The 27646-nt window shown below is 37.3% G+C and overlaps 1 protein-coding gene across 20 annotated transcripts in view; it reads left to right on the top strand.

Annotated features, from left to right (window-relative positions):
- Positions 1–27646, top strand: part of MIA2 (MIA SH3 domain ER export factor 2) — a 107422-nt gene that overhangs the window by 12011 nt on the left and 67765 nt on the right. For 6 of the 20 annotated variants that reach the window (XR_014261128.1, XM_082452058.1, XM_082452059.1 and 3 more), the window contains 3 exons: positions 3587–4820; positions 10594–10812; positions 10918–11018. Coding sequence is in view for 14 of the 20 variants with exons in the window: in XM_082452058.1 (XP_082308184.1) it covers positions 3587–4820; positions 10594–10812; positions 10918–11018 (1554 nt within the window). In the remaining 6 variants the exon portion in view is untranslated. Of the gene's footprint in view, positions 1–3586; positions 4821–10593; positions 10813–10917; positions 11019–14281; positions 15068–16349; positions 16479–16576; positions 16696–17100; positions 17503–27646 lie in introns of those variants that run through there. The other 14 variants (XM_082452057.1, XM_082452061.1, XM_082452051.1 and 11 more) reach the window with 13 other exon arrangements.

Raw genomic sequence — 27646 nt, 5'->3', positions numbered from 1 at the left:
GTTATTAATTGAATTTATTTATTTATTTATTAGAGAAAATTTATATTTTATTTTCTCTAACAAAAGAAATAGTTGTTGTAAACACCCAAGAATTCTCTTTTCCAATTACCAATAGTTTTTTCTTCTTCTTTTTTAATGAATGTATTACTTATTTTATTTATTTATTTATTTTTATTAATTGATATTGGAGTATAGTTGCTTTATCGGTTATTAATTGAATTTAAAATTTTTTGGCTAAAGCAGTTTTCTGTGGTATAAATGCCCATCAGTTATACATCTTATATAGTGGATATATAAAATAGTCTGAAAACTCACTCTAGGAATAGTTTGAGTATGTGAATAAAATCAGGTAAGACGAGATTGATGACAAGGATTTTGCTTACTGAAAAACTAACAGGCAGTAGAGTGTAGTGGTTAAGAGCATGGATTCTGGAGGTAGACTGGGTTGAAAGCCTGACTCAGCCACTTAGTTGCCATGTGATCTTGTGTGCCTTTTTTCTCATCTGTAAAATGAAGATGATGATTATGATATAGTGCTATCTCAACAGATTTATTGAGCAAAAAATGAGCATATGTAAAGTACATAGAACAGCACTTAGTAAGTGCTATGTAAGTGTTAGATATTATTACTAATGTTATTGTCCTACTGGGACAGAGTTTATTTCCCACCACACTCTCTAGGTCTCATATCTGTAAACCTCTTTTGCTGTTGGAGTTTTAAATGAACTTGATAATGCTGGGCTTGATAATGAGAATGGGAGTCAGAAGGTGACTCTTCAATATGTGAATTTGATTAGCCCATTTAATTCACATTCCAGGTTAAGCCTATTTACCTTACATGAGGTCAGTGTGAAGTCAGTCTGCCTAGTTAAGTAAACTATTATCTGGCTCTTTTCCAGCACAAATTCTGGGATTAACTGTCTATTCACTGTATAACTACTGGTCCCATCAGTTCTGTCTCCAAAATATGTCTTCTCTTCATTTTTACTCTCCCCATAGCTCTGACTCAAAGCATCATTATCTCTTGAGTAGAACACTGCAGTAGGTTTCTAACGGGTCTCCTTGCCCCTACTTTTGCCCTCTTCCAATTCATTCTCCAGACAGCAATGGATCTTATAGATACAAAAACAAAGAAATCAGATCATGTCATTCGCTTGGTTTAAAGCCTTTTTATGGCTTTGCATTGAACCTGGAATCAAGCCCTGACTCCTTACCCTGGCTCTACATGATCTGCTCCTGCCCCCGCTGCTGACCCTGTCACGTGCCACTCTCCCCACACTCACTATGCTCCTGGCCACACTGGCCTATTGATAGTTCTTAGAACATGCCAAGCTCTTTCCTAGCCCAGAAACCCAAACGGGCTGTTCTCTCTGTTCGGAATGCTTCCCCTAAGTTCTTCACCTGGTTAGTTCCTTCTTATCCTTTAGGTCACAGCTTAAACATCAGTGCCTCAGAGAGCTCTTCCATGATGATTCTAAAGGAATTACTGCTTCTTAATCACAGCTTCCTGTTTACTTCCTACATAGCACTTATCACAATTTATAATTACGTTTTTCTATTGTTTACTGTAGAATTTCAGCACCTGGCACAGTGCAGAGCACATAGTAAGCATATAGAAAGCCCAAATTCTTTATTTTTTAAAAAACATGTTTTTATTTAGGCTGCACCGGGTCTTAGTTGCAGCATGCATGTGGGATCTAGTTCCCCCACCAGGGATCGAACCCGGGGCCCCTGCGTTGGGAGCACAGAGTCTTACCCACTGAACCACCAGGGAAGTCCCTAGAGGGCCCAAATTCTTAGGTCAAGTTCCCTGGGAAGTAGACTCCAAGATGGATCTTTGCATCCAAGAGGTTTACTAGGGAGTACTCTTGGGAATAGCACCTGTGAGGGAATACAAGGAAAAGCAGGATTGGGCAGACAGAGAAGTTGAACTGTGATCCGGTTGCAACAAAGGTTTCAGGTGGTTCCATAAGGAGCTTTGAAGCTGGAATGGCCTTTCAGGGTTGTCCTGAATAGGGGCAAGGGGTTGGGCCTTTTTATCCTTGCATGACTGGCTCATCTGGGGTAGTGTAACCTTGGGCTAGATTAGGCTAGTATTTACTAGAGACAGTTGCTATTTTAATTACTTGATTCATTTAATCCTCACAACACCCCTATAAGGTAGGTACTGTCATTATTCTCATTTTACAGATGAGGAGACTGAGGCATAGAAAGGTCATCCTATTCGCCCAAGGTCACAGAGCTAGTAAACGGCAGGATTAGGATTTGAACCCAGAGTGTTTGGCTCCAGCGTCTGTTGTTAATCACCTACTATGTTGCAATGCCAAAAAATACTGTAAAATTGCAATTCTGAAGTTTATTTTTTTTTTAATTGTTTTTTTTTAAATTTATTTTTATTTTTGGCTGTGCTGGGTCTTCGTTTCTGTGCGAGGGCTTTCTCTAGTTGTGGAGAGCGGGGGCCGCTCTTCATCGCAGTGCGCGGGCCTCTCACTATCGCGGCCTCTCTTGTTGCGGAGCACAGGCTCCAGACGCGCAGGCTCAGTAATTGTGGCTCACGGGCCCAGTTGCTCCGCGACATGTGGGATCTTCCCAGACCAGGGCTCGAACCCGTGTCCCCTGCACTGGCAGGCAGACTCTCAACCACTGCGCCACCAGGGAAGCCCTGAAGTTTTTTTTTGTAAAATTCTGAGCTTTAGTCTCATTTCATAATGGTGATATCCAAAGAGCAGTGTATATCACTGTTTCATACCTTCAGATAAACAAAAAAATAGCTTCACCATTTTTCTTCTTGATGATTTGGTTGTTTTGTGAGATGAGCAAGGGGATCACTGCTTCCATCGACTACATGCAATATCTCAATAAAAGAAGTCTAAGAGAGGACTTCCCCAGTGGTCCAGTGGTAAAGAATCTGCCTTCCAATGCAGGGGACACCAGTCCGATCCCTGGTCAGGGGATTAAGATCCCACATGCCACGGGGCAACTGAGCCCACACACTACAACCACTGAGCTCGCGCGGCTCAACCTGCGTGCCGCGAACTACAGAGCCCATGTGCCCTGGAGCCCGCATGCCACAAGTAGAGAGAAGCCCGCGTGCCGCAGCTACAACCCAACGCAGCCAAAAAAAAGAAGTTTTTTTAGTGCAACTTCTAACCAGGCCTTCATGCTTTAGAGTCTTTGATTTGTCTGAGCTGTGACCATGTGCTGTAAATTCCCCTCCCTGAAAGCTCTGCACAGCTGCATATGTCCATTCAGTGTACCCTTACCAGGAGCAAGATTTTGTGGCCATGTACACCTGTTCACTAGAGTTTATTTGCAGAATATACTCAATACTTGATTGCCTCTGCTTCTGAAGTTCTTCAATTATTTGATAATAAATAAATCCTAATGCAAGAGGATTTTCATTTAGGTTTATATCATTAACCTTGAAAAGTCAGTTATGATACAAGTGTTTGAGATTAGGAGTTTTTGTTCTGCTGTTGAGCTAGTTGTGTGGCCTTGGGAAAATCATACTCATCCATTTTAAATGATTTCAGAGAAACAAGGAGTTTTTATATATTAATGTCAATCGTAACTTTTTTTCTTTCAGGAATCTGACTTTCTCTGTCTTCTTGGAATAAGCTACACATTTGAAAATGAAGATAGTGAGTTAAACAGTGATAATGGTGAAAATACATATCCATATGAAGAAGACAAGGAACCCAAATCTAGAGTATATGAAAGTGATTTTCAGATAGACCTTGGCTTTTATTCAACTTCCGAAAGTACTTTGTTTGAAGACCAATTTCCAGCATCAGAGGCTCCTGAAGATATCAGAAGTACTAGTGAATCAAAGGACTGGGAAGCAGTAGAAGCTGGAAATGTGGAACAGTATCCTATTCCAGAAGGGGATCATGTCCCACCATCCTCAGCCATTCCTGAAGTGAAAGGATGGTTTGGATTTGGAAAGGACCAAGCTGGAGAAAAGACTTTTGAATCAGTTACTGAACCTCTAGAAGAAAGCTCATTTCGAAGTAGAAAAATACCAGTGGAAGATGAGAATGACCCAGAGGGATTAAACAATGGTGAGCCCCAAACAGAACATAAGCAAGAACTTGAATCAGAATTTGATTCAGTGCCAAAGAAAGAGTCTGAACTAGTGTCTGAGTCAGAGCACATCCTCGATCCTCAAGACACTGGTTGGTTTGGTGGTGGATTTACAAGTTATTTTGGTTTTGGGGGTGAGGATACAGGGCTTGAATTATTGTCCAAAGAAAGCAACCCACCATTACAAGATGTTCCTAGTTCCATATCCTCTGAGGAAGAACCCACCGTTCCATGTACAGAAATATTAACAGAAAAAGAAGACACAATCACTAATGATAGCTCAATTCTCAAGCCAAGTTGGTTTGATTTTGGTTTTGCTATGCTAGGATTTGCATATGCTAATGAAGATAAAATTATATCAGATGATGGAAAAAATGAAGAAGAAGGTGGGGGAGATAAACATGGACATCCTCCAACAAGTGAATTTGACACTGATAAGGAACAAGAAATAAAAATAACAAAAATTATGGAAACTGAAAATCAAATAGGCAAGAAAATGGTCTTAGAGAAAACAGATGATTCTGATACTTTACCGTATTTTAAAAAGTTCTTGTATACTTTTGACAACCCCTGGAACTTCCAGAACATTCTAAAGGAGACAGAATTGCCATCTCCCAAAGAGACACTGGATGAAAATAATGGAGGTGAAAATGATAAAAGAGAAGAATTTTCAGTTGAGTATTACCCCACAGATAATACGGAAGATATGATGTTGAAAAACGGATACAGTCAGCCAGGTTAGTATAAAAATATCTATAATATGATTTCTTTTTAAAATATAATCTATTTTTAAAATTTTTTATACAGCAGGTTCTTATTAGTTATCTATTTTATACATATTAGTGTATATACGTCAATCCCAATCTCCCAATTCATCACACCACCACCCCTCCACCCCACCACTTTCCCTGCTTGGTGTCCATACGTTAAACATAATCTATTTTTAAAAGTGCAAATCACATGAAACATCCAGGAATCCATAGTTCTCAAAATACTCAATAATCAACAACAACTTTATCAATCACCCTTTTATCAATTTCTGGTTTACTCTGGGATTTAGTAGATCTTAATATCATAAAATAAAATCCCAAGGGACAAAGAATGATTGGCTATATATGGATGTTTCAAGGAGATCTCAAGGTATCTTACAATAAGTTTTAATCAAACTATTATACGTAAACAGGTTAAAAATATAAATAGTGCTAAGGTTTTGTTTTGTTTTGTTTTGTTTTAACAAAAGCAATTGCTGTTCCCTCTGTCCGTTTCTACTTCTACCTCTGTCCCAGGGACAATAATTTCCTTTATTTTTTAAAGAAAATTTCCTTTAGTGTTTATCTCTATTTTCTAAATAAAATATTTATATTCTTCTTTGAGTAACCTATTTTAGATGATGTTCATTGACTTCCTGTTCTGTTAGGTGAGAATTTTTTCTTATTTGCACTCAGTTCATTTACACCTTCCCAATATAGCTATATCTGAATGGTGTTCTTAGAAACCTAAGCTAAGGTAATTTAAAATTGTCTTGATTCTTGAAAGATATTTTATTCTAGATCTATAGCTCCTCCCCCCAAGAAGAGCTATGATAACAAGGGTTTTCTTTAACTGTACAAGATAATAAGGAAACTCAAGCAAAAACAATGTAAAAAGTTTTCAGCTTTCTTCCTCAAGTCTCTCAATTCTGGGAGATCAACAGAGGGCAACAGAAGAGAGCAGAGTATCAGAGGATACTTCTAGATCTAGATGTCCAGGTATCTAGCAACTCCTATGATTAAAAACAAGTGGATAATATTTTAAGTAAAGAATTATATAACATGACTTTCCCACATCTCCATTCTGATGTCTCTATGATGGACAGATTAGAAACTCAACAAATATTGGCCAATAATACAGAAACAATCAAATCCTAGAATGACAGAAAAACTTTCACAAGAAGAGATCAACAATGTTGCAAACTCAGAAGGAAACACATTTCACTGGTATTGGTTGATTATCTTGAATTTCCAGAAGAACTATATGTTATTTCTCTTAATATTCTAGAAAATATGAGTTCTTTACTTGATCAACATCCTCAACCAGAATATAGACTTTAGATTCTAACCCTTTTCTAAATAAGAAACGTGATGTGATGATTTTCGTGACTGCAAACATTAGAGACCTAGATTTTCAAAGGCTAGAGGAAATTATTTTGTTCTAAGCTTGTTAGATCCTAAGGGAATATTTGTGAAAAAGCAGATGAATAATTGGAAAGAAGAGAGACTAAAAGAAAACAATATCAGACCCAGAAATACAGTATTCAAAATATAGATATATAAAAATAGTTTAGAGCTTATTTATAGAAACTTCAGGGCATTCTGAATATCATTTTAGTAGAATTTATTTATCATTTCATATAGTGATGCTGGGAGAATTTCTAAATATGAATAACTTGGTAGATAGTCAAATGAGAACAGGGCATTTATGCAATTATAACTAGTTTTGAGGGACTTTTATAAAAATGTTAAGAAATTCCTTTAAGTTTCAGAAAAAAGATGTCTTACTATATAAGTACTTCAAAACATTTCACTATTAATTAAATGAAAAACAAGCTGGGGTCATGCAAAGTTTGTTTTAAAAAAAGTATACTAGGGACTTCCCTGGTGGTGCAGTGTTTGTTTAAGAATCCGTCTTCCAGTGCTGGGGGACTCGGATTTGATCCCTGGTTGGGGAACTAAGATCTCACATGCTGCAGGACAACTAAGCCCGCGCGCTCTAGAGCCTCCGAGCCCCAACGAAGAGCCCGCACGGGGCAACGGAAGATCCCGCACGACGCAACAAAGATCCCGAGTGCTACAACTAAGACCCGACACAGCCAAATAAATAAATAAATAAATAAATAAATACTAAAAAAAAAAAAAAAAAGGATACTGAAAGAGGGATTCAGATAAAACCACAGACTCTATATTCTCAATATTGGAGAAATAGCTAAAATAGCCAATATTTTCAGATAATTTCAACAACTCTTTTAGGCAATAACAAATGAAAACTTGACTTATTTAGAAAGAGTGCATAAGGAAAATGAATCACTGATCTTGAATAAGTATTTGTGAAAAGCTGAGGCTTGAGATAACCACATTTACAAAAAGCTAATATCCTGACATAAGAATTTACAAAACAGATAAATTAGGGAACAATTATTTATATTACAATATTAATAACTATTTTACAAAAGGACTCCAAACTGAGCTTATTTAAATAATGAATTTCCCAAGTACAGTTAAATATGAAAACTATTCATTATTTTATTTGAATTAAAATTCTGTTTATTAATTTATTAATAATTGTAAGAAAGTCATATCTGTATCTAATGTACTTTTTTAAATTGAAGTATTGTTGATTTACAATGTTTCAGGTGTACAGCAAAGTGATTCAGTTATACATATATAACTGAATATATATATGTATAAGAATATATGTATATTCTTTTTCAGATTCTTTTCTATATTAGGTTATTATAAGGTATTGAATATAGTTCCCTGTGCTATACATTAGGACCTTGTTGTTTATCCATTTTATATACAGTAGTGTATAACTGTTAATCCCAAATTCCTAATTTATCTCTCCCCCGCTTTCCCCTTTGGTAACCATAAATTTGTTTTCTATGTCTGTGAGTCTACTTCTGTTTTGTAAATAAGTTCATCTGTATCATTTTTGAGACTCCACATATAAGTGATATCATATGATATTTGTCTTTCTCTGACTTCATTTAATATGATAATCTCTAGGTCCATCAATGTTGCTGCAAATGGCATTATTTCATTCTTTTTTATGTCTGAGTAATAGTCCATTGTATATACATACCATCTTCTTTATCTCGTCATCTGTCGATGGACATTTAGGTTGCTTCTATGTCTTGGCTATTTGTAAATATTGCTGCTATGAACATTGGGGTGCCTGTATCTTTTCAAATTATAGTTTTCTCCCAATATATGCCCAGGAATGGGATTGTTGGATCATATGGTAGTTCTATTTTTAGTTTTTTTCAGAAACCTCCATACTGTTCTCCATAGTGGCTGCATCAGTTTACATTTCTACCCACAGTATAAGAGGGTTCCCTTTTCTCCACACCCTCTCCAGCATTTATTGTTTGTAGAGTTTTTGATGATAACCATTCTGACTGATGTGAGGTGATAACTCATTGTACTTCTGATTTGAATTTCTCTAATAATTAGCAACATTGAACATCTTTTCATGTGCTTCTTGGCCATCCATATGTCTTCTTTGGAGAAATGCCTATTTAGGTCTTCCACTCAGTTTTTTGATTGGGTTGTTTGCTTTTTTGATATTGAGCTGTATGGGCTGTTTGTATATTTTGGAAATCAATCCCTTGTCAGTTGTATCATCCACAAATATTTTCTCCCATTCCGTAGGTTGTCTTTTTGTTTTGCTTATGGTTTCCTTTGCTGTGCAAAGCATTTTAGTTTAATTAGGTCCCATTTGTTTATTTTTGGTTTTGTTTCCATTTTCATCTCTAGGAAACAGATCCCCCAAAATACTGTTGTGATTTATGTCAAAGAGTGTTCTGCCTATGTTTTCCTCTAGGAGTTTTATAGTATCCAGTCTTACATTTAGGTCTTTAATCCATTTTGAGTTTATTTTTGTATACAGTAGTAGAGGATGTTCTAATTTCATTCTTTTACATGTAGCTGTCCAGTTTTCCCAGCACCATTTATTGAAGATACCGTCTTTTCTCCATTGTATATTCTTACCTCCTTTGTTCTAGATTAATTGACCATAAGTGCATGGGTCTATTTCTAGGCTCTCTATCCTGTTCCACTGATCCATGTGTCTTTGTTCCAGTACCATACTATTTTGATGACAGTAGCTTTGTAGTATAGTCTGAAGTCAGGGAACTTGATTCCTCCAGCTCTTCTTTTTCAAGATTGTTTTGGTTTCTAATGTAAATCTTAAAGCTTAGATTTAAGTAATGTGAAAATAATACCTCAAAAGTTTAATCAAATATGAAATTATTATAGGAAATTTTCATTTTCTTCACATATATTTATTTCAAATACAGTGTAAAACAATATTTAAAATAAACCAATTTAGGCACATATAAATTTGGTGTAATTAATTGTCAAATAAGCCTTTTTTCCCCTAATGCCATTAAACATCATTGTAGATCTCTATTTGAGTCCTGTATTTACAACAGTCCTATTGTATTCAGACTCCTGAGTTGATTGTTCATTTTTAAGTTTAATATCCACAGGTGGCATTAGTAAATTACAGATATGTGTTTGCTTACTTGGGACTTTCATCTTTTAAACAATGCTAAGTAAGTGACAGCATCAAAGCCATGTGTTAAATTCATAACTCAAAGAGCAAAGTTAGACATTGAATAATTCAGTTAGGACTATTCTTTAATATTGTTTTTCAGGGCTGCACTGATACTTTTCTATCCTTGTCTTAAAAAGTAACTGAGGAATAAATCCCACAATTTACTTGAATACTATAGCTCAGGCTAGGACTAGTTAGAACTTTTTTTTTTAATCCTGTTTGATTAGTTCATTGAATCAGGTGATCAGTTTAAACTATGTTTGAAAATTGAATTGTCTTAAATTGATGGCTATTTGACATGGTATGCACATGTATGCGTATGATGACATGGTATGCATATGATACAACATTACAAATGTGTAAAATTATGACATATATGTTTCAAATTAATTTTTTTTCTTAATTTTGGGGAAGGGTGATCCTTTTTATTTTTTATTATTATTTTTTATAAATTTATTTATAAATTTTTAAAAATAAATTTATTTATTTTTGGCTGCATTGGGTCTTTGTTGCTGCACGTGGGCTTTCTCTAGTTGCGGCAAGCAGAGTCTACTCTTCATTGCAGTGTGCGGGCTTCTCTTGTGTGGAGCACGAGCTCTAGGCCTGCGGGCTCAGTAGTTGTGGCTTGCGGGCTTTAGAGCGCAGGCTTAGTAGTTGTGGTGCACAGTCTTAGTTGTTCCGCGGCATGTGTGATCTTCCTGGACCAGGGCTCAAACCCGTGTCCCCTGCATTGGCAGGCGGATTCTTAACCACTGTGTCACCAGGGAAGCCTGGTAATCCTTTTTAAATGAAAGTTCCTGAGATGTACATATATATCTTCATATATACAGGGTCATGAGTCAAAGGATGCAGATGCCCTTCAGAAGGTAGAAAAGGCAATGAAATGGGTTCTCCTCTAGAGCCTCCAGAAGGAACACACAGCCCTGCCAAAACCTTGGTTGTAGGATTTCTGATTTCCAGAACTCGAAGAGAATGTATTTGTATCCTTTAAGCCACTAAGTGTGTGGTAATTTATTACATCAGAAGAAGCGAATAATAGAGGCTACAAATTTATGTTTTAATGAATTCTTTCCATAATGAAGTATCACAGTGCCCACAAGATTCAAAGAATGACCTGCCTAGAAAAAAAATAGGAAGCCCACAACAAAGCAAGCATGTAAAAAAAAATCCAAAACATTTCTCCTTATTTATTTGCAGATATGGTCTCTAAAATAGAGTTATCTATGAGAGTTCACGAAGAAGTACATTTCAAAACTCTATCTTCTGAAAATAATGATGAAAAATCAAAAACATCACTAGACACTGAAAAGCCTGCTCAAGTGGAAATAGACACATTTGTGGAAAATACCCTGTCAAACAGTCAGATCTTTTCAACTGATTACTCTTTGTCTTCTCAAAATTATGTTGCTCAAAAAGGTAAGAAACAAGCTATTTGTTCTCCAATGCAGCAAGTGAGGAAAAAATTAGATTCAAAATTACATCGTATCAAGTGTTAACATATTTTTATTTATAAATTGACAGAAGATGCTTCTGAGTGTCAGATTCTGAAATATTTATTTCAAATTGATGTTTATGATTTCCTGAATTCTGCGTATTCACCAATTGTAGTTCTTACAGAAAGGGTAAGTTGACGTTTTAGATGTTTTTCAATAATTTTACCTATTTTACTAAGTATAGGAACAGCTGAAAATTATGTTTGAGTGAATCCTCCCTATGTAAGTGTTACATAATATTTCTCTTTACATAATATCTTACATGTAAGCTTTCTCCTTACATGAATGTTTTGTTGCATAGATGTTGTTAAGGATTTTTTCTGAAACTTTCCTTAAGCTTTGTTGATCTTGAGCATTTGGGTTTTTTCCTTCCCCTTTTTTTTTCAAATCAGGGGAAATTACACTAAGAGTTAACTCAGAAATAATATGAACTGAAAATTAATCTTAAGCAAATCATTAGTATTTGAATGACAGCTGTGACCTCAAAATGGTGTAATGTGAGAATCTTGCAAAAGCAACTAGTACCTCAAAATTTAACCAAGTCATAACTAAAATTCTAAAATCTGTCCACTTTTTCATTTATTGTAAATCCTATTAAATTCTATCTCATTTATTGTAAATGAAATATTGCAAAAGGACCTAGCCGTAGTACTTGGCACGTGAGACCTTTTACAAATGTTTGTTCCTTTTCTCATCTACTGCTACCAAATAAATAATTGAGGAGGCACTTTTGTCTTCTCATTTACATTTTAAGATGAAATTTATCAGTGGTTGCCTTCAAGGAGTTCACTCTAGTTGGAGGACACCAGTAAAAAAAAATGCAATAATTATAATATGGTGCTGTAATAGCCACAGGATGCTACTGATATACAGGAGGAGCTGCCTAGTAGACTGATTGGAAGTGGTAGGTAGAGAGGGTGGGGAGGAGGAGCCTGGGAAAATGTCCCAGAAGAGATCTTACTTGACCTGATATTGAAGAAAGAGTAGGAGTTAGCCAGGCAAGAAAGGATAAACATTCTAGGTTGAGGAGAGAGCATTTTTAAAAGTACAGAAGTGGGAGAGAGCTTGGCATTTTTGGAGATCTACAAGCAATTCAGTCTGATTGAATACAGAGTGAAACTGAAGTTGTATACTGGGATTATATAAAAAATAGCTTTGCATGTTATGATAGGAAGTTGAACTCTATCTTTTAAATGATGGGGCACTATTGAGGAATTTTAAGTAGGGAGTGAACTGAAAAAGTTTCATTTTTAAAGTCTATCTGTCAACGTTGTCAAATAAGAATTGAACCGGATAAAGACCAGAGGCAGGGAGGCCAATCAAGAAGTTATCACTTTAGCTCAGGAAATAAATGGTGAAGGTCTAAAACAGGGTTTATAAACTCAAATGAAATGAGTGCAGCACAGGGAAAGGTGAGAACTGTAGCCAGCTGGAGAGTGTATGCTTTCTCCGAAAGATGTAGCTGCTACTTACCTTCAGCCTGGTTTTTGCCAGATCTTCTGATATTTCAAGAAAAGTTGGAAATCTGGGTTCTTTTGTGTGAAATCTCCCAATTTTTAATGCTGGCAAATATTTAGATTAGAAAAAATATCATGCAGTTCAGACAAAACATTCTGTAGGTTGGGTCTGGCCCACTAGCCACATTTTTTAACCTTTGGCCTAATATCTCATAGTGGTTGTTAAAATGATTGGAAGGACAAACTAGGTAGATTTTTGTAGATAGACTTCATTGGATTTAATGATTGATCGAATGTAGCAAGGAGAAGAAAATGGAAAAGTGAGGATAATTTACCAGATTTTTAGTTAGGGTGACCAGGTGCCACTGACTGTAAGAGTATTTGTGAAAACTAGGCTTAATGACACATATTGTTTTACTTTCAGAGGCTTCCTCCTTACTTTATTTCTTTGCTGGTTTCCAGAGAGTTGACATTACTTGGTAAATAAGTTCAGATAAGTGATTAATTTACTCTGTATGATTTGGTGTTGAAGATGTTGATTAAAAACATTACTTAGAAATCTGCTCTAGCATAGGAGAAAAGGAAAACTAATAATAATGATGTAATTTATAAAAATAGTCATACTAAAACTTTCAACTACCCATTTAATTAATTCTACTTATTAGTATGTCCAACTGACATAGCCCTCACTTGTCATCCCCCTCTCCCAAAAATTATACCAGTGAAGTTACTAAATTAAAAAATAATTTATCAGTACACCATATTCACCTTTCATATAAAGTGCTTACTTAATACAGGCTATGCTAAGTAAGCTTACTTTTGTGGACTCATTAAATATAATCAAATACATTTTACTTGAACCATTTTGGATGAAATTCTTCAGACATGAAAATATTGAACTTAAATTTGTTAATTATCTTCTGACCTTGGAGAGTCACTTGTTCTCTGGGGAAGTCTCAGGTTTAAAACTGTAATATCAGTAGCAGAGACTAGATGACAGACTGGTCATTGGCTGGCTTGAGCATTGTTTAAAAATTATGAACCAGTTGACTACATTTAAAAGGTTAGTTCATATAAAAATCTGGATTTCTGCGTTCTCTTGAAAAAGTAGAAGACTGTAATTCATAGTCTTCCGTTCTTCTGTGGCAACAAGAAGCTCAAGCTGAATAGCGCTTGCATTGAATAGACATGCGGTTTTCATTTCCCTATACTTATTTCAACTGTTTGGCCTCTATACGGCTTTAAGTTCATAATGTTTGGGCTAAATGCTCTGAAGAGTTTCTGCCAGGTCAGGAGTTCTAAGTCTTAGTGGGTCTATTAAGCATCCATAATAGCTGCAGTAAATGGAAAATTTGAGCAATTTTCCAGTTAAATTTAGGCAAAAGTGTTTCCTTTTCTTCTTGCCTAAATGCTTCAGGTAATTGTTTCTATTCACTGACAATTTCAGTTAGATTTTGTATACAAAATACTTTTTTTGAATTGTTTAAGTAATAGGAATCAACACCACTTTTTAATCTACTTTATTTTATAATTGAGGAGGCTCTTTATATTCTTTTTTTTTTTATTTTTTTTATTTTTTTTTAATTTTATTTATTTATTTATTTATTTATTTTTGGCTGCGCTGGATCCCCGTCTCTGTGCGAGGGCTCTCTCCAGTTGCGGCGAGCGGGGGCCACTCTCCATCGCGGTGCGCGGGCCTCTCACCGTCGCGGCCTCTCTTGTTGCGGAGCACAGGCTCCAGACGCGCAGGCTCAGCAATTGTGGCCCACGGGCCCAGTCGCTCCGCGGCATATGGGATCCTCCCAGACCAGGGCTCGAACCCGCGTCCCCTGCATTGGCAGGCAGACTCTCAACCACTGCGCCACCAGGGAAGCCCGGCTCTTTATATTCTTAACTAGAAAAAAATATATATAAATATATTCATTTATATGCGGAATACACAATGGAAATTACCCAGCTCTTGTTCAACAGGTAGCTCCTGATTTAGTATGTTCTGAGAACAACTCTTACATCACTAGTGCAGAGAATGAAGACATGGCTCAGCATGTTTGACTTTCTTTTGAAGGACTAGATCGTACAGCCTGTGACACTGACTGTTTAATTAAATGGGAGTAACTAGTGTTTACAGTTCAGCAACAGGGTCCTTCATAAGGGAAATCAGTTTCTAGGTTGTGGACAAGGTGTACTGGTTAGCATGTTTCCAATGTTCTTGTATGCTTTCTAGCAGCTGTCACAAACACTAACAGAATTTGTTCTCCATTTCCTTTAAAGTAAGCTTATATAAGATGGCAAAATCCCATATCTACTTAAGGAGGACAAACTTTTATATCTTTCACATGGTAAAAACCATGTACTCTGTATGAATATAATATAGAATAAAACATTCAATTTTATTTTTATCAGTTACCTAATTTAGTATTTCTCTTTTCAATTGTAGATTTTAAGAGGGTAGTACTATGCATGACATTTAAGGAAGAATTAATCAGGAGTTATGTCCATGAAATTAGATTATGGGTTGGTAGTCGCAACTCCACCTATAGCACCCCTTTACCACACAAGTGTCAAAGCAGGATCACAGTGTGGAAACACAAGAGTGCAGGATGTATTAGAATCTGAAATCTTTCTCAAGGATATGAGGAGTTTAGTAGAACTTTATTTACGTATTAGAATATATTAACATGAACCTTTTAAAAAATGGAATTTAAAGATCTAGAGGAAGAGGTAAGTTTCTATATGACTACTAAGTGTGCAGAAAAGAAATTAGGTTTGAACCTGGCATTGAGTTTAAGTTTTACTGTTTTTGCCATGGGGAAACTTGTAGATTTTTCTTTTAAATTTCATTTATCCTTTTGTCCCTGCTCTATGTTTTTAATATTTGGAATGGTAATTATTGAAAAACTAGAAAAGGACACAGACTGTCTCAGGGAGGGCAAAGGGATTTTTAAAAAAATGTTTTACGTTGTAAATAAATCCTGAAAGCTAATGATTCTGGAGTTCCCTGAAAATGTTCAGACTTACTGAAGAATTTTCATTCAGTAATACAGTGTTTTAATTGAGGCATATGTTGTTCTAAGATCCTTTGAAATTCTAAATTTTGGTTATGCTTCTGTTTAGATTTTTAAAATTAATTTATTAATTAGTTTATTTATTTTTGGCTGCATTGGGTCTTCGTAGCTGCACGCGGGCTTTCTCTAGTTACAGCGAGCGGGGGCCACTCTTCGTTGCAGTGCGCGGGATTCTCATTGCAGTGGCTTCTCTTGTCGCGGAGCATGGGCTCTAGAGCACAGGCTCAGTAGTTGTGGCTCGTGGGATCCAGAGCACAAGCTCAGTAGTTGTGGCGCATGGGCTTGGTTGCTCTATGCGGCATGTGGGATCCTCCCGGACCAGGGCTCGAACCCGTGTCCCCTACACTGGAAAGCGGATTCTTAACCACTGCGCCACCAGGGAAGCCCCTTCTGTTTTGATTTCAGTAAACTATTCACATAGTTTAGTTTCAGCACACACTGCCCAACACTATGAAGGTTGTGTAATACCTTAAAACTGGAGAATCATTAAGCAATTGCTGTTACTCTTTGCTACTTGTGAAAGTTCCTGAAACTCCTTAGGCTGATGTGGCAAATGAGAGAGAGCACTTTGAGTTCCAAAAAACTAGCCTGCATTTTGGTCCTGAAAATCACTTGCCGTGAACTTGGGCCATTTCTGGATTCTTTTTGGCACAATAGTTCTGTTGCTGCTAGAGCTTAACATTAGGGAAGTTTCCTAAGGAACTAAGATTCTGTTCAATTATTGAGTTCTCTCGGGTGATTTGTTTAGGAAGAAGTATCTGTGGCTTTTTGAGTTGGTTCATTAAGGACTTCAATTAGAAGACTCAGAGATGGGTGATCCTTTACACCTGTGTTAACTAAAACCCATCCCCAAGAACAGATCCAGCCCTGGGTATTTTATTCAACAGACCTAAATATAGGGTCCTAAATTTAGAGGGCAAGATGCTACTTTTAGCTTCCCTTCCTCAGAGGAGAACAGCACGCGCCCAGCTAAAGTCCATACGGGTTTGATTTAGCATTTGGGTACCTAGGAGTTCATGGAGTTTAAAGAGGTTTGCCCAGCAAGTGCCCAGGTAACTCAGGTAAAAGTGAGTAAAGCCCTCGAACCCTCCGCTGGGCGGAGGAGGCCCGATCGATGTCCTCTTGCGTGGGAGAGGTTAAACTTTGCCCAGACCACAGCTGACCCGAGACGCCTTCCTGTCCAAAGTCCGGACACGGCTGGCAGCAGGCGCGGGCCCTGCAAGCCATTTTCTGACAGGAATGAAGACGGCGGCCGGTTTCCCTGGGTCGGCGGGCTCCCCCAGGGTACGACGCCGTCAGGGCTTCCGTGGGGTGCGGACAGCAGGCTCTAGCGGGGCTGCGAGAGGAAAGCGATGGGGGCTGGGGCTGGGCCAGGCGCCGGCACCCGGGCCGAGGGGGCGCGTCGCGCTCACCCCGCCGGGCTACGCCGAGGGGCCTCAGGGAGAAGCCTCGCCGCCGGCACCCGAGGTGGGGGCTCCTGAGACCTAGTCCTGACGTTCGGGGCGGTGCGGCCCACACCACAGAGCAGACCCCGAGGTCGAATCCCATTCTATCAGCCCCAAGCCTCTCGATTTCCAAGGCTGTGTAGCTCCGCCAGGTAGAGCCCCGGCCCCTTTAAGAGAGAACGACCGGGACACGTCTACGAACCTCGCGCGAAGTAGGAGGGGAAATTAACGGAGTCCCCGCCACCCCGCCTCCGTGCGGCGGTCTGGCCGAAACCAAACCGAGGGGTAGGGCGGCGAGGAGAGTGCAGGTCGCAGGCTCGTGCGGGCGGGCTTGGGCCTTCGGATCTTCAGGACGCAAAGCGTAACCTAGGGGCCGAAGCTCCCCGGCTGGGCAGCGTGGACACTTGAGACCCGTAGGCGCCGTTCATCTCTGGGACCTCCCCGCAGCCGGCTCCGCAGTGGTCTGCTCCGGTTGCCGGGTGCGGGTTTGGGTTCCGGACCGGACGCTGCGTGTCCGGTCCCGCTGGTGGTGGCTCGGCCAGGCCCTGGATACGGCGCCGACTGCCAGGGCAGCCTTGACGCCATGGAGGGGCCCGGGACTGTCTCTCAGCCGCACTTGGGGCTGGTCCTGGGAAAGCTTCGCCGGGTGAGTCCAGGCGCGATCCGGGTCACTTGGCTCAGGGGTCGCGGGAGCCGCCCGGGGAAGGTAGCAGCCGATTTTGGCTTTGGGGTCTGAGCGGCGGTGGTCGGAGGTCCTGAAGCCAGTTCTCACCTGTCGCCGGGCTACGGCCTGTGTCCGAGACAGTAGCCAGGTTTCTAGGATGCCTGGGCGGTTTTTTTGTGTGGTGTAAGGGGACCTGGAGATCAGGAATGTGAAGAGAGCATTAGCTTAGCAGGACTTTACAAGGGTGTGTTTCCCCGATTCCTAAACTGAATTAGCCTTTCGGTCCTGTTATTTATTTTGAACAGAGGTCAATAACACGTGGTTTCCCCGACAGTGAGAAACTTGAGGACAGATCCTCTGAAATGAGTTCCTTTTAGTACTGAAACTTCGCGTTGCTTGAAAAGACACCTAAGCCATTTTCTTGAGTGTTTATGAAAGCCTTTCCAGGCTGAGCGAATAGCTTCAGTAGAGCAGGAATGAAAACAACATGGTATGTACAGCAGACTGGGAGCAGTATTACTAGAGTGTAAAGTGGGCTCAGGGAGTGATGTGCAATGATGCTTGTTGGAGGCATAAGTTTATTCCAAGTGATGTAGGTGCTGAAGAGCCCTTGAAGTATTGCAGTGGTTAGACTTTTGGTTTAAATAGATCTTCCTGTTAGTAGTATGTAGGTTAGGTGTAAGGACAACAAAACTAGAAGCAGGGTGTAAGGGAGAGGTGACAGAGTCGTCAAGTAGGGGTAGAGAAGAGGGTACTGAATGGGAAATATTTAGTAGCTGAGAACTATAGTGGGTAGGAATTTAATGATTGTATGCAAAGGATCAGAGAGAGAAAAGGAATCTAGAATGACTCCCAGTTTCTGGTTATGGCAACTTATTCAAAGAGATAGGATATATAGAAAGATAAGGATTTGTGGGATGAGAGAGAATTTCAGATTGCACATATTTCCCTTTTTTCACGAAAAACAACTCTGTGAACAATATCTTCATCTGGATGACTTTTTTGGCTAAATGCACTATGCTCACAACACTGGCCTGGGGCCTAGGATAGCACAACACTGCTCTGCTTTTTAATTTTTTTTTTTAAGTTAAAAAATAATTTTTTATTGAGGTATAATCATATAACATAAAATTTACCCTTTTATAGTATTGAATTCAGTGATTTTTTTTTTAATGTTCATTGTGTTGTGCAGCTATCACCACAACTTTGGAATATTTTTATCACCCTAAAAAGAAACCCTGTCCTTATTAGTAGTCATTCCCAATTCTCACCTCACTCCATCCCTTGGCCACCACTAATCTACTTTCTCTATGAATTTGTCTATTCTGGACATTTCATGTAAATGGATCATACGATATGTGGCCTTTTGTGTCTGGCTTCATCTACTTAGCACACTTTCAAGAGTCTTTCGTGTTGTACCATGTAACAGTACTTCATTCCTTTTTATGGCTGAAAAGTATTTCATTGTCTAGATATACTATATTTTGAATATTCATTCATAGTTTAATGGATATTTGGGTTGTTTGTACTTTTTGACTACTATGACTAATGCTGCTATGGGCATTCATGTACAAATTTTTTTAATGAATATTTTCAGTTCTCTTGGGTATATACCTAGGAGTGGAATTACTGGATCATATTTACTGAATGTTTAACTTTTGGAAGAACTGCCAAATTGTTTTCCACAGATGCTGTACCATTTTACATCCCCACCGGCAGTTTATGAGGGTCGAATTTCCCACATCCTCTCCGATACTTTTTTTTTCTAAATAGTCACTCTAATGATGAGTGTAAAGTGGTATATCTCATTGTGGTTTTGATTTGCAGTCCCCTAATGACTAATGATGTTGAACAACCTCACAGGTGCTTATTGGCCATTTGTGTTATCTTCTTTGGAGAAATATCTATTCAGTTCTTTTACCATTTAAAAAATTGGATTATTTGTCTTTTTATTGTTGAAGTCATAAGAGTTCTTTATATATTAATGAAATTAGACCCTTATCAGGTATATGATTTGCAAATATTTTCTCCTATTCTGTGGATTGTCTTTTTACTTTCTTGATGGTGACCTTTGAAACACCAAGGTTTTTAATTTTGATGAAATCTAGTTTATCTTTTTTTTTCCTTTGGTTGCGTATGCTTTTGGTGTTATATCTATGAAACCAATGTTTAAAATAAGGCCACAAAGATTTACATCTGTGCTTTCTTCTAAGAGTTTTTTCTTACATTAAGGTCTGTGATCCATTTAAAATTAATTTTTATATATGGTATAAAGTATGGGTTCAGATTCTTGTGTTAGCGGGTAGATATTCACTTGTCCCAATACCATTTGTTGAAAAGACTCCTCTTTCCTCATTAATTTTGTATTGGTACTGCTGTTAAAAATCAATTGACCATAATTTTTTTATGGATATAGTTCATTTACAATATTATATTAGTTTCAGGTGTACAACATAGTGATTCAGAACTTCTATAGATTATCCTCCATTTAAAGTTATTATAAAATATTGGCAATATTCCCTGTGCTATACAATATATCCTTGTAGCTTATTTACTTTATACATAGTAGTTTGTACATCTTAACCCCCTCCCTTTTTCCTGCCCCTCCCCCCTCCCCTCTCCCCACTGGTGACCACTAGTTTGTTCATTATATCTGTGAGTCAGTTTCTGTTTTGTTGTATTCACTTGTTTTATTTTTTTAGATTCCACACACAGTGATAACATACAGTATCTGTATTTCTCTGTCTCAGTCATTTTACTAAGCATAATACCCTCCAGGTTCCCATGTTGTTGCAAATGGCAAAATTTTATTGTTTTTTATGACTGAGTAATATTCCATTGTATCTATATCTGTATCTATCACATCTTCTTTATCCATTCATCTGTTGATGGACACTTAGGTTGCTTCCATATATTGGCAATTGTAAATAATGCTGCAATGAACATTGTGGTGCGTGTATCTTTTCAAATTAATCTTTGTATTCTTCGGATGTATGCCCAGGAGTGGAATTGCTGTATCATATGGTAGCTCTATTTTTAGTTTTTTGAGAAACCTCCATAATGTTTTCCACAGTGGCTGCACCAGTTTACATTCCCACCAACAGTGTCCGAGGGTTCCCTTTTCTCCACATCCTTGCCAGCATTTGTGGTTTGTGGTCTTTTTGATGATAACCTTTCTGACAGGTATGAGGTGATATCTCATTGTTGTTTTGATTTGCATTTCTCTGATGATTAGCGATGTTGAGCGTCTTTTTATGTGCCTGTTGGCCATCTGTTTGTCTTCTTTGGAAAAATGTCTTTTCAGGTCTTTCACTCATTTTTAAATTGGGTTGTGTGTGTTTTTGACATAGAATTGTATGAATTCTTTATATATTTTGGATATTAACCCTTTATTGGTCAGGTCATTTGCAAATATTTTCTCCCATTCAGTAGGTTGTCTTTTCATTTTGTAGATGGTTTCATTTGCTGTGCAAAGGCTTTTAAGTTTAATTAGGCCTTGTTTGTTTATTTTTACTTTTGTTTCGTTTGCCTTAGGTGACAGATCCAAAAAAATATTGCTATAATTTTTGTCAAAAAGTGTTCTGCCTATGTTTTCTTCCAGGAGTTTTTTTTTTTTTTTAATTTATTTATTTTATTTATTTATTTTTGACTGTGTTGGGTCTTCATTGCTGCATGTAGGCTTTCTCTAGTTGCAGCGAGTGAGGGCTACTCTTCATTGTGGTGCGTGGGCTTATCATTGCGGTGGCTTCTCTTGTTGCGGAGCACGGGCTCTAGGCGCGTGGGCTTCAGTAGTTGTGGCACACGGGCTCAGTAGTTGTGGCTCGTGGGCTCTAGAGCAGGCTCAGTAGTTGTGGCGCACGGGCATAGTTGCTCCACGGCATGTGGGATCTTCCTGGACCAGGGCTCAAACCCATGTCTCCTGCATTGGCAGGCGGATTCTTAACCACTGAGCCACCAGGGAAGCCCCCTTCCAGGAGTTTTTATGGTTTCTGATCTTACATTTAGGTCTTTAATCCACTTTGAGTTTATTTTTGTATATGGTGTGAGAAAATATTCTAATTTCATTCTTTTACATGTAGCTGTCCAGTTTTCCCAGCACCACGTATTGAAGAGACTGTCTTTTCCCAGTTGTATATTCTTGCCTCCTTTGTCATAGATTAATTGACCATAAGTGTGTGGATTTATTTCTGAGCTCTCTATTCTGTTCCATTCATCTATGTGTCTGTTTTTGTGCCAGTACCATACTGGCTTGATTATTATAGCTTTGTAGTATAGTCTGAGGTCAGGGAGCGTGATTCTTCTGGCTCTGTTCATCTTTCTCAAGATTGTTTTGGCTATACGGGTTTTTTTGTGTTTCCATACAAATTTTAAAATTATTTGTTCTAGTTCTGTGAAAAATGCCTTTGGTAATTTGATAGAGATTGCATTGAATCTGTAGATTGCCTTGGGCAGTATAGCTATTTTAACAATATTAATTCTTCCAGTCCATGAACATGGTATAACTTTCCATCATAATTGACGTTAAGTTTAAGAGTTTATTTCTGGATACTCATTTCTACTCCATTGGTCTCTATGTCTTTCCTTAGGCTATTACCAAGCTGTCTTTATTATTGTAACTTTGTAGTAAGTTTTGAAATAGGGAAGTATGAATACTCCAACATTGTTCTTCATTTTCAATATTGTTTTGACTAATATGTGTGTAGATAGATAGACAACCATATGTATGTATGTTTGTATGTATCTATGACTATATATCTCTATAAAAGGAAATGCTATCCCTTGCATTTCCATATGAATTTTAGGATCTGCTTGTCTGTTTTTATGAAAGAGGCATTTGGAATTTTGATAGGGATTGCATTGACTCTGTACATAAATTTGGAGAGTATTGCCATCTTGACAATATTAAGTCTTCCAATCTATGAACATGGGATGTGTTTCTATTTATTTAGATCTTATTTACTTTCTTTCAACAGTGTTTTGTAGTTTTCAGAGTATAAGATTTCCACTTAACTTTGTTAAATTTATTCCTAAGTATTTTTTTTTCTGTTGTAAATGGAAATGTTTTCTTAATTTCATTTTCAGGTGGCTCATTGCTGTTGTATAGAAATATGACTGATTTTTCTCTTTTGATTTTGTATCCTACAGCTTTCCTGAACTTGTTTGTTAGCTCTAATAGTTTGTGTGTGTGTTTGTGTGTGTGTGTGTGTGTGTGTGTGTGTGTGTGTGTGTGTGTATGTATGGTTTAGGATTTTTTTTTTATGTAAGATTATGTCATCTTCAAATGGAGATAGTTTTACTTTTCTTTTTCCCCCAGTCTGGGTGCCTTTTATTTCTTTTTCTTGCCTAATTGCCTGGTTAGAATCTCTAGTACAATGTTGAATCAATGTGGAGAGAGTGAACATCCCTGTCTTGTTACTGGTCTTAAGGTGAAAGCTTTCAGCCTTGCCCTGTTAAGTATGTGAGCTGTTTTTTCATAGATGCCCCTTATAAGGTTGAGGAAGTTCCCTTCAGTCCTAGTTTGTTGAGTGCTTTGATCCTGAAAGGGTGTTGGATTTTGTTGAATCTCTTTTCTTTGTCTGTTGAGTGATCATGGGTTTTTTCCTTCTTTATTCTTTTAATATTGTGTTTAACATTGGTTTAGTTTTGTGTGTTGAACCAACCTTGTATTCTTGTAATAAATTCCACTGTTATGATATATAATTGTTTTTACATGCTGCTGGATTTGCTTTCTAGTATTTTGTTGAGGATTTTGCATCTATATTTATAACAAATATTGATGTGTGGTTTTCTTTTCTTGTGATGTATTTGTCTGACTATCATATCAGGGTAATACTGGCCTCATAGAATGAATGAGTTAGGAAGAGTTCCTCCTCTTTTGTTTTCTGGAAGAGTTTGAGAATGATTGGTGTTAATTCTTCAGTAAACTTTTGGTATAATTCACTACTGAATCCAACTGGCCCTGGGTCTTTCTTTGTTGGTATCCACAGGGGATTGGTTCCAGGACCCCCATGAATACCAAAATTGGAGGATGCTCAAGTCCCTTTCATAAAATGGCATAGTATTTGTAAATAACCTATGCACATCCTTCCTCCTGTATATTTTAAATCATCTCTAGATTCCTTATAATACAGAATAAAATGTAAATGCTATGTAAGTAGTTGCCAGTGTGTGGCGAATTTAAGTTTTGCTTTTTGGAACTTTCTGGAAATTAAAAAAATTTTTTTTTTTAATCTACAGTTAGTTGAATCTGTGGCTGCAGAACCCATGGATACGAAGGGCCAACTGTACTAACTCAGTCTATTTATTTGTTTTAGGTCTAATCAGATTTTCTATTTCTTCTTGAGTTAGTTTTAGTAGTTTATGTGTTTTTAGTAATTTGTCAGTTTCACCTAGGTTATGTAATTTGTTGACATACTATTGTTCTCAAGATCTTTTTCGTTTCTGTAAGATTGCTAATAATACTTTAATTACTGGTTTTAGTAATTTGAGTGTTCTCTTTTTCTTGGTTAATCTAGCTACAGATTTGTCAATTTTGTTGCTTGATTTTGTTGATTTTTTTCTCCCCAAAACCAATGTTTGTTTGTTTTTATCTTTATTGGAGTATTATTGCTTTACAGTGTTGTGTTAGTTTCTGCTGTACAACAGAGTGAATCAGCTGTATGTATACATATATCCCCATATCCCCTCCCTCTTGAGCCTCCCTCCCATCCTCCCTATCCCACCTCTCTAGGTTGTCACACAGCATTGAGCTCATCTCCCTGTGCTATGCAGCAGCTTCCCACTAGCCATCCATTTTACATTTGGTAGTGTATATATGTCAGTGCTACTCTCTAACTTCATCCCAGCTTCCCCTTTTGGTTTTGTTTTTTTCTGTATTTTTCTGTGTTACTTTTTTGTTTGATTCTGCTGTAGTCTTTATTATTTTCTTCCTTCTGCTTGTTTTGGGTTTATTTTGCTCTTTTTCTAGTTCCTTAAGGTTTAGGGTTAGGTTGGGCTATTGATTTAAGATCTCATTTTTTAAAAATGTAGGCTTTTATAGCAATAAATTTCTCTCTGAGCACTGTTTTAACTGCATTCCATAAATTTGGAATGTTGTGTTTTCTTTCATCTCAAAGTATTTTCTGATTTCTCTTGTGATTTCTTTTTTGACCCGTTGGTTATTTAGGAGTATTTCACCTATTTATGAATTTTCCAAATTTGCTTCTGTTATTAATTTCTAATTTTATTCCATTATGATCAGAAATCATACTTTGTATGATTTCAAGCTTTTAAAATATTGAGACTTGGTTAAGGCCTGGCATATGGTCTAGCCTGGAGAATGTTTCATGTGCATTTGAGAAGAAAGTGTATTCTGCTGTTGTTGAGTGGAGTGCTCTGTAGATACATGTTGGTATATAGTGTTGTTCAAGTTTTCTATTTCCTTGCTAATCTTCTGACTGTTTGTTAGTCATGATCGAAAGTAGAGTCTTAAGGACTCTAATTACTATTGAACTGTCTATTTTTCCTTTCATTTATACTAGTTTTTATTTCATATATTTTGGAGCTCTATTGTGAGGTGGATATATGTTTATAATTGTTACATCTTGATGGATAGACCCTTTTATCATTATATAATGTCCTTCTTTGTTACTAATAACAATTTTTCTCTTAAAGTCTATTTTGTCTGATAATAATATGGCCACTCTAGCTCTTCTTTGGTTATTGTTTGTGTGGGATATCTTCTTCCATTTTTTTTTCTTTGAAGTTTTGAATTTTATTTTATCTATTTTTTTATACAGCAGGTTCTTATTAGTTATCCATTTTATACATATTAGTGTATATATATCAACCCCAATCTCCCAATTCATCACACCCCCCCCCACCTTTCCCCCCTTGGTGTCCATATGTTTGTTCTCTACATCTGTGTCTCAATTTCTGCTCTGCAAACCGGTTCATCTGTACCATTTTTTTAGGTTCCACATATATGCATTAATATATGATATTTGTTTTTCTCTTTCTGACTTACTTCACTCTGTATGACAGCCTCTAGATTCATCCCCGTCTCTACAAATGACCCAATTTCATTCCTTTTTATGGCTGAGATTATTCCATTGTATATATGTACCACATCTTCTTTATCCATTCATCTGTCGATGGGCATTTAGGTTGCTTCCGTGACCTGGTTATTGTAAATACTGCTGCAATGATCATTGGGGTGCATGTGTCTTTTTGAATTATGGTTTTCTCTGGGTATATGCCCAGTAGTGGGATTGCTGGGTCATATGGTAATTCTATTTTTCGTTTTTTAAGGAACCTCCATACTGTTCTCCATAGAGGCTGTATCAATTTACATTCCCACCAACAGTGCAAGAGGGTTCCCTTTTCTCCACACCGTCTCCAGCATTTGTTGTTTGTAGATTTTCTGATGATGCCCATTCTAACTGGTGTGAGGTGATACCTCATTGTAGTTTTGATTTGCATTTCTCTAATAATTAGTGATGTTGAACAGCTTTTCATGTGCTTCTTGGCCATCTGTATGTCTTCTTTGGAGAAATGTCTATTTAGGTCTTCTGCCCATTTTTGGATTGGGTTGTTTGTTTTTTTAATGTTGAGCTGCATGAGCTGTTTATATATTTTGGAGATTAATCCTTTGTCTGTTGATTCGTTTGCAAATATTTTCTCTCATTCTGAGGGTTGTCTTTTCGTCTTGTTTGTAGTTTCCTTTGCTTTGCAAAAGCTTTTAAGTTTCATTAGGTCCTATTTGTTTATCTTTGTTTTTATTTCCATTACTCTAGGAGGTGGATCAAAAAAGATCTTGCTGTGATTTATGTCAAAGAGTTTTCTTCCTATGTTTTCCTCTAAGAGTTTTATAGTGTCTGGTTTTACATTTAGGTCTCTTATTCATTTTGAGTTTATTTTTGTGTGTGGTGTTAGGTAGTGTTCTATTTTCATTCTTTTACATGTAGCTGTCTACTTATTGAAGAGACTGTCTTTTCTCCATTATATATCCTTGCCTCCTTTGTCATAGATTAGTTGACCATAGGTGTGTGGGTTTATCTCTGGGCTTCCTATCCTGTTCCATTGCTCTATATTTCTGTTTTTGTGCCAGTACCATATTGTCTTGATTACTGTAGCTTTGTAGTATAGTCTGAAGTCAGGGAGTCTGATTCTTCCAGCTCGTTTTTTTTTCCCTCACGACTGCTTTGGTTATTCGGGGTCTTTTGTGTCTCCATACAAATTCTAAGATTTTTTGTTCTAGTTCTGTAAAAAATGCCATTGGTAATTTGATAGCAATTGCATTGAATCTGTAGATTGCTTTGGGTAGTATAGTCATTTTCACAATATTGATTCTTCCAGTCCAAGAACATGGTATATCTCCATCTGTTTGTATCATCTTTAATTTCTTTCATCAGTGTCTTATAGTTTTCTTCATACAGGTCTTTTGTCTCCCTAGGTTGGTTTATTCCTAGGTATTTTATTCTTTTTGTTGCAGTGGTAAATGTTAGTGTTTCCTTAAGTTCTCTTTCAGATTTTTCATCATTAGTGTATAGGAATGCAAGAGATTTCTGTGCATGAATTTTGTATCCTGCAACTTTACCAAATTCATTGATTAGTTCTAGTAGTTTTCTGGTGGCATCTTTAGGATTCTCTATGTATAGTATCATGTCATCAGCAAACAGTGACGGCTTTACTTCTTCTTTTCCAATTTGTATTCCTTTTATTTCTTTTTCTTCTCTGATTGCCGTGGCTAGGACTTCCAAAACTATGTTGAATAATAGTGGTGAGAGTGGACATCCTTGTCTTGTTCCTGATCTTAGAGGAAGTGCTTTCAGTTTTTCACCATTGAGGATGATATTTGCTGTGGGTTTGTCATATATGGCCTTTATTATGTTGAGGTAAGTTCCCTCTATGCCCACTTTCTGGAGAGATTTTATCATACATGGATGTTGAATTTTGTCAAAAACTTTTTCTGCATCTATTGAGATGATCATGTGGATTTTCTTCTTCAATTTGTTAATATGGTGTATCACATTGATTGATTTGCGTATATTGAAGAATCCTTGCATCCCTGGGATAAATCCCACTTGATCATGGTGTATGATCCTTTTAATGTGTTGTTGGCTTCTGTTTACTAGTATTTTGTTGA

This window comes from Balaenoptera physalus (genome assembly GCF_965194825.1).
Source record: "Balaenoptera physalus genome assembly, chromosome: 2".
Classification (NCBI taxonomy): domain Eukaryota; kingdom Metazoa; phylum Chordata; class Mammalia; order Artiodactyla; family Balaenopteridae; genus Balaenoptera; species Balaenoptera physalus.
The sequence above is the reverse complement of the archived record's forward strand: the minus strand, read 5'-3'. Positions and strand labels throughout refer to the sequence as shown.